Source organism: Apteryx mantelli, chromosome 1, assembly GCF_036417845.1.
Source record: "Apteryx mantelli isolate bAptMan1 chromosome 1, bAptMan1.hap1, whole genome shotgun sequence".
NCBI lineage: Eukaryota > Metazoa > Chordata > Aves > Apterygiformes > Apterygidae > Apteryx > Apteryx mantelli.
The window spans coordinates 112,564,505-112,576,140 of NC_089978.1; the positions used below are offsets into that span (position 1 = coordinate 112,564,505).

Here is an 11,636-nt window from a genome sequence, read left to right on the forward strand (position 1 = left end):
TGAATGCACCTTTCCACTTCTGAATAACCCTCTCCTGAGGTTAGCATCCCCTCAGACAAGGGAAGAAAATGAAAGCACCCTGGATGACTGCTCTAAGAGAGCAGGTAAAAGAAGCTGTTTTTAACACTGCTGTTACCTAGGACTTGATTGAGCAGACACGCTCGGTGACTGCCCAACAAACTGAGCCCTGCAAGCCCGCTAACTTTAGCTCTACTTATTTTGCAGATCCAAGAGTTCAGGCATCTTTCCACAGGGTTCAGGAATATCCATGAGCAGGCCTTGACACATCACGGAGAAGATACGGGGAAAAAATGAGGCCCTTCTGGACTTCATGTGAGCATGTGTGCTCAGATGAGCTGTAGATCAAACATTGCCTTCAAGGGACTACAGAGCAAGCAGGGTGGATCCAGCCTTCGATTACATAAAAGCCAGAAAGACCTGCAGGGAGGAAGACGGCTCCTGCAAAGGTTTCTGTAACGAAGGAGAGAGCCCAGGACACAGTTGCTGCCGGGCAGAAAGCCCACAAAGCATAATCCTGCAGCAAGCAGCTCTCTGCTCTCCTTGGTTTGACTCCCAGGCAGGTGGCCCAAGCTGGGTAAGTCTACAGGGAATGGACGGGCCCCTGGGGACTCAGAGTCAGGTGGGAACAGACTCGACTGATGTGCCAAATTTATCAAGCAGCTTTATGGTGAAGAAATAGGACAGAAGCTGTATAGGAAAGGGCACCCGAATTCTGCCCTTCAGCATATGCATTACCAAGTGATCACAAGGTCTTCCAGAGTTTTAATATCAAGGATAGAAACAGAGCCCGGTCTATGCTTCAGGAAAGGATAAAACCTCCAAAATGAGGTTTTGTCACAGTATTTTTTTAAAAAAACCTGTAGCTATCAGCATTCCTACGGAAGCGTGAGGTTTCAGATGAGTCCTATGTATGTGCATATATGTATGTGCATGTGGTTGCTATCAAATACCGTATTTATGAATAAAACCCTGTTTAATTATACGCTCTGTCTTCACTAAGCCTTTTTCTCTGAAAGTTGCATAAACTTCAAAATATATGTGCCTGCTCTTGAGTGTTATGAGGGAAGAAATTCTGGAGACATCGATTCATTTATGATGTATGAAAAAAAAAAATTAGATCCATAATTAGAAAACCACCCTGAATGCGGGAGACTCTGGTCCTCTCCCCAGAGGTACCGTGGGAGAGAGGAGACCCACTGCGCCCCAGCCTCGCGACTTGGATCAGAAGAGGGGGCGCGGAGGCCAGGCGGCTTCTGAGGGCGGCAACCCAGCCCTCGCTACCAGGACGGTTGGCGCAACCTCCGCGCCATGGCCGGGCGCCACCAACGGAACTACCGCTCCCAGCAGGCACCGCGCTACACCATTGCGCATGCGCATCCTCGCACCCTCCCAGCTCTTCCCCACCCCTGCTGCCCATTCTCTCAACCGATTGGCTGGAGTCACCCGGAAGAAGGCGTGTGCCGCAGCCTGCTGGGAAATGTAGTTTTATCGCGCTAGAGAGCAGGTGAAGGCCGCTGGTGTAGGCGGGGCTCTCGGACTACAAGTCCCGGCGTGCCGCGCGGCGCGGCCCGGAAGGCTCCGTCAGCAGTCGGCGTTGGCGGGTGGTGCTGGAGCCGGCGAGGAGCCATGGCCGGGCAGATGGCGGTGCTGGGTGAGTGCGGCCCTGCGGCTGCCGAGGGGGTCGTGTCCGGGGGGCCAGGCTCCTCCCGGCCCGGCAGCGGGGTCTGAGCGGGCTCTGGGCCCCCTTGTGCGGCTGGCGGGGCCGGGGGGCCCGTGCCGCTGCCTCGGGCGTGCGGCGTTGGCCGGGGCTGCGAGGGGCTGCCAGAGCTCTCGCAGTCCTGGTCGTTAGCTTTGTCTTCCTGCGGCCTCTTTTTAGCACAGCCCTCCTTTTTGTTGCGTGTTTGGCGCGTACTCTTGTTGGCGAGTTCAAGAGCTGGGCTTGCAGCCCCTGCTGGGCTTGCTTTTCCACTCCTCTATGGATCTCTTTAAAATTACTTCTGCTTGCAATTTATGCAACTTATGTTTATTGCCTTTTTCTCTGAGCCTTGGTTTAGCTTGCATTTGGGGTTTCTTGCTTTATGTCTGTTGATTTCATATAAGGGGGGGGGAGTCACTTTCTGTGCTTAAACTAGTTGACATCTTGATTTCCACGTGTAGGAAAGATTCAAGAGTGTGGGAAGATGCTCTTTGGGAGCTATGACTGAAATAGGTGAAGTTATGGTTGTGTATCTCCTTATTTTGAGACTTTGGCTGAAGTTGAAGGAGGAATTTGAATCAGGAGTTTGTCATTTCACTTTGGTTTTGTGTGACCTCATTAACCAGCTGTCTCATAGGAATTATTCATAGGTGATCCCCAGAAAATTAGTAATTAACCTATATTTGTGAATCACTTTGAAGATAGAAAAAGAATTAGTACAAGGTGGTGATATTTTTGGCTGTTCCTCTTTTTTGAACCTATTCAATGCCTAAGAATTTTATCTTTGCTAACCAATTTGGTAACTGGTTAGCAGTGGTTAGTAATGGGACAGAGTTAAGAGACCCTGAACTTGCTGATGACCTTTAAAGAAACTGAAAACTAATTAGGTAGTTGAATAGGCTTCACAGAGCAAAATAATACTGCACGAGATGTGAAGTGTAATGTGATGTTGTTTGCCTTGACTTCTAAGTTTGAAGCAGTAGGTACTTTAACCCTGTTTTTTAAAATCTGTGTTTCAGGTTCGGCTGTTCTGGCTCTCTTGTTAGCTGGCTATCTAGCACAGCAGTATTTACCAATGCCTACACCAAAAGTAATTGGGATTGATCTTGGCACAACTTACTGCTCTGTTGGTGTCTTCCTTCCTGGAACAGGGCAGGTGAAGGTTATTGCAGACGAAAACGGGCACAACAGCATACCAAGTATAGTGTCTTTCACAGACAAAGACGTGTATGTAGGATATGATGGCCTGGAACTGGCTGATTCAAATCCTCAGAACACTATATATGATGCAAAAAGATTCATTGGGAAAATCTTCACTCCAGAAGAACTGAAAAGTGAAAGCAGCAGGTATCCATTTAAGGTAAATTGCTATCTTCTTCAAGCAATAATCTTTAGGAAGCTTGAAGCATATAACGGGTGACCAACTTTTCTGACCCTGTGAGTAATTCGGCAAAATCTGATATGCCTGAAAACCATAAGATGCATTGTGCATATCTGGGGAGGAGAAGAGGAAAGAGTTGTAGAAGCAGTATACTTCTGCATGAGAGTTGATAGTGATTTTCCAGAGACCCTTTCCTCTACTGCGAGATGTTTTTTTTTCTGGGTAACCTTCCAGATACTTCTTTTAAAGTTCAACTTGAAAGTCTAGCTCTGCTTTACTGAAACTTCACTTTTGCTCTGAGATTAAAACAAACAAACAAAAGAAGTGTGTAAGTCATGTCTCCTCTGTCCCAGTGCTTTTTTTTTTCCTCTAGCACTTTTTGTAGTGCTAAGTGGACCAATAGTAGACGTTGAAAGCTGCTTTTTACAGAAAGTATTGCATAAATTTAGCATGATGCAGTATTTGCTGAAAAGAGGCAAATTTTCAGGTAATAGAAACAGTCTTGTGCATTCCTTGCTTGTTAAGAAGAACTGTTCCTGTACCAGCCTGTTTGCTACCTTTCGGGAAGAAGAACCCGTGGGATGCTTTTTCAGTAGGGTGAGCCTAATCATGAAAAGCATTACTTTTCTCTTTGATTGTGGTGTTGTGTCATGTAATGTTAAAGTTAATTGCACAGTTGCCAGATTTTAACTTTTTTAATGTATCTGGGCACAGTGGACTACAGTGTTTCAGATATATTCCAACCACTTAAGTGGCTTGTTTTTCAGGCTATTCACAATCAAGGAATAAAAGTGATTCAGGCAAAGAGGCTTTTGAGTGGCAAAAGTACATTCACATTTTTCAGGAATAAGCAAACTATATACAAATACAGCTTTTGGGGGCAAGAGGCAGCAGCAAGGGGGTAGTTTTTTGTAACAAACGGATTTCACATCTCTGGGTTGTGTTGCTTTTTTCTTCCAGATTTTTAACAACAATGGCTCAGCTGAATTTTCTGTGACAACCAATGAAACCTTTCATGTCACTCCAGAGTATATCGGCTCTCAGCTGCTCCTGAAATTGAAGAGAATGGCGGAAGACTATCTCGGCATGCCTGTTTCAAAGGCAGTCATCTCTGTGCCAGCAGAGTTTGACGAAAAGCAACGGAATTCTACCATTAAGGCAGCTAACCTTGCAGGTGATGTCTCTTTATTCCAATCTCTTCCTATGAAGCCCAAAGTTATCTTTAGGTTTATTTCATTACAGCAAAGTCTTTGGGGCTGATACAGAATTAAACAGTGAATCAGTGATAGAAAACCATAGAATTGATTTTTATAGACTACTAGCAATTGTGAAGAACAGCAAAGAACTCTTGGGTTGCAAGAGATGCAGCTGATTAATGCAAACATACATAACTAGAAGAAATAAGTTTTGCTTAGGGAAAGTAGTCTTTTGGTAATCTCCAAGTAGGGAGAATTTTTGAGGCACCCTTCAACAATAATTTAAACACAAATAGAACCACTGTGAAATAAGTTTCCTCAGTAAGCTTTCTCTGGAGAAAAGATGTTTGGGTAACTTGTGGTTCATGCCTTCATCATGGCACTGAAGTAGGATTACTTTAGGCTTAAATAAGAAAAAAAGTTTTCCAAGCAATAATACTTTGTTAACCATCTCACTTAGATCTGATGTTTTACTTGCGGTAAGTTTGGCTGAAAATTAATGGTAAATGCCTGAAGTGTATGTGACTATGGCTTGATTTCTTTGCTCTTGTAGGGCTAGAAATTTTGCGAGTAATAAATGAGCCCACTGCTGCAGCTATGGCTTATGGACTCCACAAAGTTGATGTGTTTAACGTCCTGGTGGTGGATTTGGGTGGAGGAACATTAGATGTTTCTCTGTTGAACAAGCAGGGAGGGATGTTCCTCACACGAGCCATGGCAGGTAAGAATAAGACTTTATTTTCTCAGCAGGAGAATGGAAAGATGCACCTAAAGTCACCACTAAGGAAGGTTGTTTGTTTGTTTGTTTGTTTGTTTTAAACATACCACTCTCGTAACAAAGTGTTCTTTGTAAGTGTTCTCTGCTGCCTTTATGCAGAGTTAGGTTTGCAACTGCCTGCAATAGTTAAGAGAGACTCTCAGGTTTTGGTTGACTACAAAGTTATAAGCTGTAGTTTAATTTTGTCCATGGCTGTTGATGTTTGTGCCTCGTGTAACTGGTGGCATGTATTACAATTACTTTGACTAAACTAGACTTAGGTGTAGGGGGTGGGGAAGGGGGTATAACAAAGCCTTCTGTCACCTTTGTTTATCTGAACTGAGAGTATCTGCCAAATTATTGAAGAGTGCTTTAGACATCCTTGCCTTGCGTTTGGCTCCTGCTCAGATGGGCAGGGACCTTGCATTCTGTTAACCCAGAAACAAGTTTTGTAATAGGTATATGCCAAAGTGGTTCATCACTTGGCACAGAGTTCTGGCAGGAACCTCTAGCAGAACTGTAGTGAATACACAACTGCTTTGCAAATGACCTGGATTCAGACAGATCTGAGATGTAGTGCTTCCTTCAGCTTTGCCTTGAATGAATGAGTTTTATGTGAGTTGATGCTTTGTCCACTGAGAGTGGAACAGCAAGAAGCATTTAACAACGTCATTCTGATTTATTTGGATGGATGTCCATTAAACTGAATTCTTGTTTTCTGTCAAAACAAAAAGGAGGAAATTTGACAGTATTGTTCGACATGGATGAAAATTTACAGGTCTACTCTAGGTCTATTGAATGGAAAGCAGGAGTAATTATTTAAGTTATTGGAAAGGTTGTTCAGGAATAGCCTTTAAGAAGAAATTGGGAATGTACAATACTTCTTGGTCTCTAATGGCTAATAGAAGATCTTTCTGTTAATAGAGCTTGAAGCTTACTGTCTGCATTACATCACTTTCTTTTGCCTTTGTCAGGGTGTGTGTGTGTGTGTATATATATATATATATATATATATATATATATATATACTTCAGTAGCATGTAATTTTCATGTGAATGCAGGAAGCCCTTCAATAATTTGAAAATGTTAAAGCAGTAATCCTTATGAAGCTGTACGGCAGTAGTGCTGAGAGAAAAGCCTGTTCTGGGCGAAGAGAGAAATTTGTCTTAAGACTGGGAATTTTAGTTGGAAAAAAAGAAGTAGTGGGGAGTATTACACTTCAGCTAGAGGGTTCTAGCTAGAATTTTACCTTACTACAGTTTATTCTATATAAAGAATAGCTCCACTGAGTTAACAGCAATGACTTTTCCGTTGCACTGTAACAGAGCTATTTTGGGGGCAGGAGAGATTGCTGGGGTAGATTCTTCAATTACTTGCTAAATAAAAATCTTGAAATGGTTATCTATCCTGTGTTCTTCAGTGGGTAATAATTATGTCCATTTTTCCAGCTCTGTGAGCTCTTGCTCTGTGCTTATTGTCCTAGTATCATTGTTTTGGTTCTTGAGAACCACCTCTGAATAAGAGAAGATGCATTTTGCTTTCTGAAGTTTTTTTTGTGATGTCTGATGCACTCTATTCTGATGTTTTAGGTAACAACAAACTTGGAGGACAGGATTTTAATCAGAGGTTGTTGCAGCATTTGTATGCTCAGCTCCACCAAAGGTGTGGTTCTCTACCATCAAGAAAAGAAGAAATACATCGACTCAGACAGGCTGTGGAAGCAGTTAAATTAAATTTGACTGTGCATGAGGCCTCTACAATAAGAATGTCATTGACTATCCCAGAAAAGATTACAAAAGATCTTCCAGAAAGTGAGCTGAACACAAATACCGTGCTTAAAGACAAGTCTTCACAAATAACAAAAGACGAGAAAAATCTCGTAGGAGGCAATTCACAAGTGCAGAACAACTTTGTCAAAGTTGTGTTTGAAACAGAAATCTCTAGGAAGCTATTTGAGATGTTGAATGAGGACCTTTTCAAGAAGATTCTTGTGCCCATTGAACAGGTGTTGAAGGAAGGCCATCTACACAAAGCAGAAGTGGATGAAATTGTGTTAGTTGGAGGCTCCACGCGGATTCCTCAAATACGCAAAGTTATTCGAGATTTCTTTGGAAAGGAACCTAACACCTCTGTAGATCCTGATCTAGCAGTTGTAATGGGTGTAGCTATTCAAGCAGGAATCGTTGGTGGGTCCTGGCCTCTCCAAGTTAGTGCTATAGAAATTCCTAATAGGCATTTATGGAAAACTAATTTTAACTGAAAATAAACTCTTTCCCATTGCATTCCATCTCTCCTATAGTGTTCTTTGATGGTGCATACTTATCTAACTGGCAGTGAAGCCTAATCTTAGCCATATTATATCCATTTTTGTATCTATTCCAATTAGGTGTTACTGGACACCTAATTCTGTTAAAGCTAGATGTTACTTTAAAGGTATGAGTGATTTTGAAGTTCTGAAGTGTCCCCTGTTGACCTGTAGAGGGGAATATTGGGTGAAGATGCTAATGATGACAGTCACGTTCTCTTGCTAAATTTTGTTAGCAAATCCTGAAGAGGTGTGTGTTTAAAAATGAAAATATAAAGGGAGTGTGACCAAAGGTTGCAGGTAATGTGTTATTGTGCCATAGGTATTCCCATGTTTAATATATTTACTTTGAAAGAATGTGAATCAATGTTAGCGTACATAGCACTAGCAGTGTTGAGCTTAAAGTTATTTATTAAATTGAGTCATTTGAGCATTTAAGCACCTTTCTAAAAGGCATATTGCAGCTTGAATGAGATTTACACTTTCACTTGATTCTTCTGCTGTTCATAACAGCATATTATTCAGACTATATGGCAAATTCTTGTCTCCTGTTTCAGTCAAACCATGTTAAGAAATTTAGCTCTTGTTAATGCACAGTGCCACTTAGTGTGTCTCCAAGAGCTAAGTTCCTGGTCTGTGTTTAATTGTTACTCGTAGGTGCTGCTATCATACCACTAATGTTCTTACCAGAGAACGAGCGCATAACACCAACTATTTATAACCCCCTTCATATGAAAACTGTATAAACTTTATGTATTTTTTTAAAAAGTTATACCTGTACATCTTTCTTCCCCTGAATTTGACCAACATGAATTTCATTTTTGTGCAATTACAAATGTTACCTCTTTCCCTGGCCCCCACCCCAGCCTTATTTTTTTCAGGGAGAAAGTGTGGGACAGAAGGGACCTCCTGGATGAAGTTTAGTTCCTGAAGTTTTAGTAATGGAAATTCACCTAGCTCTTTTGTGCTTTTTAGCTAGTATCTCTGGTTTAGGTTACTTGTCCTAGTCTCCACTCTAAACTGAACATAGATTAGAGATTGTTGCTGCTGTTCTGGGAGGGAAATGGTGCATGTAACCCAGGATTTGAGGTAGCATTTCTTGGGACTTTATTTTAGGCAAGTATTTTGGTGCCCAGCTATCTAGCAAATGCATGAGGAGAAGAAATCATTACTCATTTTGGTGACTGAGTTCTACTTTCTTTGGAGAGTTAAAACAACGTTTAAAAGGCTGGATGTGTTCTTTTTTGTGTAGAACTGTCTTACTACAATGAAAACACTTCATTCAGCTAAGACTCATTTAGATATCCATTAACAAACCCCAGTCTTAATCAGGTAAGCTCTAATCAGGTAGTCTAGTGGTACAAGTGGTACTAAGCATTTTTCTGTATGCCTCAATTTTTTTTTCATATTAAGCTTACCCAGATAAGGTTTGGGGTTTAGTTATAGTCTCAGCTATGACTATAGTAAAGTAGTCTTATTGTTCTCCTGGTGGTAGACCTGATTTATGGCACCACCACCTCAGTTGTGCTGATTCAGCTGTTTGTATAGCTATAGTGTAAATCATATCTTTGAAGTATTCCAACTAAAAAAAAAAAAACAAACCTCTTAAATTGAATCATAGTTTCATGTAACCATTCCATCAGCATTGTTTAACTTCACAGAAGATTCCCAAAATATTGCTAGTATCTTTTTAATTTCACTGGGTGGAAAACCAAAGTGATTTTTATATAGGATTTTTTTTTTCCCTTTCTACTGCTTTGAGCGTGAGCCTGAAAGTCTGTGTGGAGCTTTCAGTAAAAAGTGATAACGTATTCAAAAGAAAATATTGCAGTTATAAAAAGTGAGTGGTAAGGGACTAAGGTGAATATAACTAAAACTCCTGACTTGGAAGAAGTGTAGCTTCAGTGAAATTGTGGATGAATGCCAATATACAGTACAGTTCTCATGCAGTTGCTATCTTTGCCTTGCAGATACTGTAGGTATTTAATTTAAGTCTTGAGTCATTGTGGCCTTTCCTTCTGCCCTGCTGTAAATTCTTCTCAAAGTATACTGGAATTACAGTAGGTCTAAAGTCTTCATTTTTAATGCAGTTTGTGAAATGAGCAGACCTGCATTAAAAATAGAACCACATTGTAGTTAAGCTAAACTATCAAAGGCTTTTTACAAGTTTGGGGACAAGTCAGGCAGGAGTCTGAGAGCAACTTTTAAATGTGAAACTCTTAATGCAAGTAAATGAAGTACTTCTAATGTGTACTCCTTCACTCTAGCAGAGTTCAACAGTTAAGTTTCTTCCAGTGTTAATCTGGGAATTGTAAAGGAAGGGTGAGTTGTTTACTTGAACTTCACAAAAAGGTATTTATTCAGATTTCTCTGCAGATTTTTTTAGAGATGTTACTGTACATTGGATATCTCAGAATGCATCCTTATTTATTAGATAACTTTTCTGAATTCTGCAGTCAAGTTATTTTGTATCTTTGGTTTTGGTACTGTATTTTGGCACAAACCATTGAATTTTAAAGATGAGTGGAACACTGTACTAAATGGATCTTTCCAGGTATACATGTGTACTGCTTACCACCAGAAGTCTGTTTAAAGGATTTCAGCCTTCAAATAACAATTTGTTTACAAACTGTCCTTCAAATCTGAATAATGTTGCCTATGGTATAATGCAAATATTTATATAGCTAACGCTTGTTTCATGGGTTGAAATTCTGAAAGTATAAGATGCCTCACCAATTGTATGTTCCTGAGTTGTTTTCAAATGCAGAAGATAAAATGCATTTTATAAATAACCTTTTAGAATGTTTTTAATAAAAGCAATTTCTCTGTTCCTTGGACATGTCTTGTTTCAGTTTCTCAGGGAAAGACTTTAACAGCACTGGTTTCCTGTTCCTTCCTTGAATTCCTTGGGGCTGAGAGGATAAGGTTGTAACACCCCAACTTGCCAAGGTGCTGCTGTAGCTTGGAGTGAGATCTTCTCTAGGAATGGGCTCAGAGGAATGTTAGGAACCGCTGCGGCAAGGAGAGGACTCTGGCCTCTCAAGCTGCACTATGGGATGGGGGAAGGGACATGAAAAAAAAATTGCACATTGGTGCAGGGAAAAGCAAGGAGTGACTGGGAGGAAACACTGATGGGGGAGGGAATCCCTCATCAGAGGGGCAGAGGGACAAGCAGGAGCAGCAATGATCTTCCTGCTCCTGGGAATGTGGGAGAAGGAGCAGCTCCCGCCCCTCTTACTACTGTGCCTGTTGTGCCCTGACTGCTGGTGCCCTGGACATGGGACAGGTATAGATAGACCTTCCCCTGGTGTTGGTCAACAGCTGCAGGATGGACATGGGCAGAACAAGAGGAGACAGAAGTGTATCATGATGGCTCCAAACGTGTAAAGTGAAGGTTGAGGGCAGGCTCGTGGAGAACAGGAGCAAATGTGCAGTTTGAAAAGTTGCAGGCAGGAAAGCTGGCCCTGGTGGGTTCCAAATAGTCCTTGTTGCTTCCAGGAGTAGTGGGTCCCTACATATATGTCATGTTAGGGTTCAGGCAGAGAAAAGTAAGTGCTAGAGAACCTGAAAGATGGTGGAGTTTCATAAATGTATTTTTTTCAGCCTGCAGCTTAAACCCAATCTAGAATTTCCATGAACAACTTCTGCCTGGAACCACAGTGAAAGAAAATGCTACAGCACAGTGCTTTTCAAGCAGCAGTCCTGGCCACAGGCAGAACTGCTGCCTTCTGAGAGCACCGTGCAGCACAGAAACAAGAAATGGCCACTTGGCCTCTGTTGATGCTGATTTGTTGTGCCTGAATGTGGGATTTACTAAACTCTTCAAACTTGGTGGCTCCTGCTTTCACCCAAACTGTTTCCAAAGGTAAAAAAAAGGGGTCCCCTAAAAGCATGAATAAGGAGAGGAACTTAGACCTGGCTTGCCCAAGAAAAAGAATGAGCAATTGGCTGCTGGTGTCAGCTTTTACCTTACACTTTTGGACCTTGCAAAATACAGTGGCTGCTTGAGGCTGGGCAGTCCCTCCCTTTCATAACCTTAACCCAAAGGTGCACCCTAACCACCAGGCTCAGAGGGGAGACAGCCAGCCCTGGTCAAGAATGAAAGAATCCGTCCTGGAAGGTGCTGGTGCCAGCCGGCCATGTGCTCCTTTGGTCAGACTCAGTAGCTGTTGTGGCTTTGCAGTTGTGTCTTTCTCTGACTCTGGTCTGAAGCAATTTCAGAGCACCAAAGTCAGAGAGGTCAGCATTCGCATACCTAAAGGAAGGGCTATGGAATAGGG

The 11,636-nt window shown here is 41.9% G+C and overlaps 1 protein-coding gene across 2 annotated transcripts; it reads left to right on the plus strand.

The window, feature by feature from the left end:
- Positions 1 to 1,611: 1,611 nt before the first annotated feature.
- On the plus strand, positions 1,612 to 10,187 carry HSPA13 (heat shock protein family A (Hsp70) member 13). 2 transcript variants are annotated; one of them, XM_013948598.2, is made up of 5 exons: positions 1,612 to 1,672; positions 2,737 to 3,077; positions 4,059 to 4,272; positions 4,848 to 5,015; positions 6,641 to 10,187. In XM_013948598.2, exons 1-5 carry the CDS (start codon positions 1,648 to 1,650, stop codon positions 7,309 to 7,311), a joined length of 1,419 nt encoding a protein of 472 aa, XP_013804052.2. In that variant the 5' UTR covers positions 1,612 to 1,647; the 3' UTR covers positions 7,312 to 10,187. The 2 variants fall into 2 exon arrangements, with proteins under 2 accessions (XP_013804052.2, XP_013804053.2); XM_013948599.2 differs by lacking the exon at positions 4,848 to 5,015.
- Positions 10,188 to 11,636: the final 1,449 nt, after the last annotated feature.

Bases quoted from the DNA above. Each gene is read 5' to 3' on its own strand.
- HSPA13 (XM_013948598.2), top strand. From the start codon at position 1,648: ATGGCCGGGCAGATGGCGGTGCTGG. The intron at 1,673-2,736 runs GTGAGTGCGGCC...TCTGTGTTTCAG, and splicing joins CGGGCAGATGGCGGTGCTGG to GTTCGGCTGTTCTGGCTCTC. The intron at 3,078-4,058 runs GTAAATTGCTAT...TTTTTCTTCCAG, and splicing joins GCAGCAGGTATCCATTTAAG to ATTTTTAACAACAATGGCTC.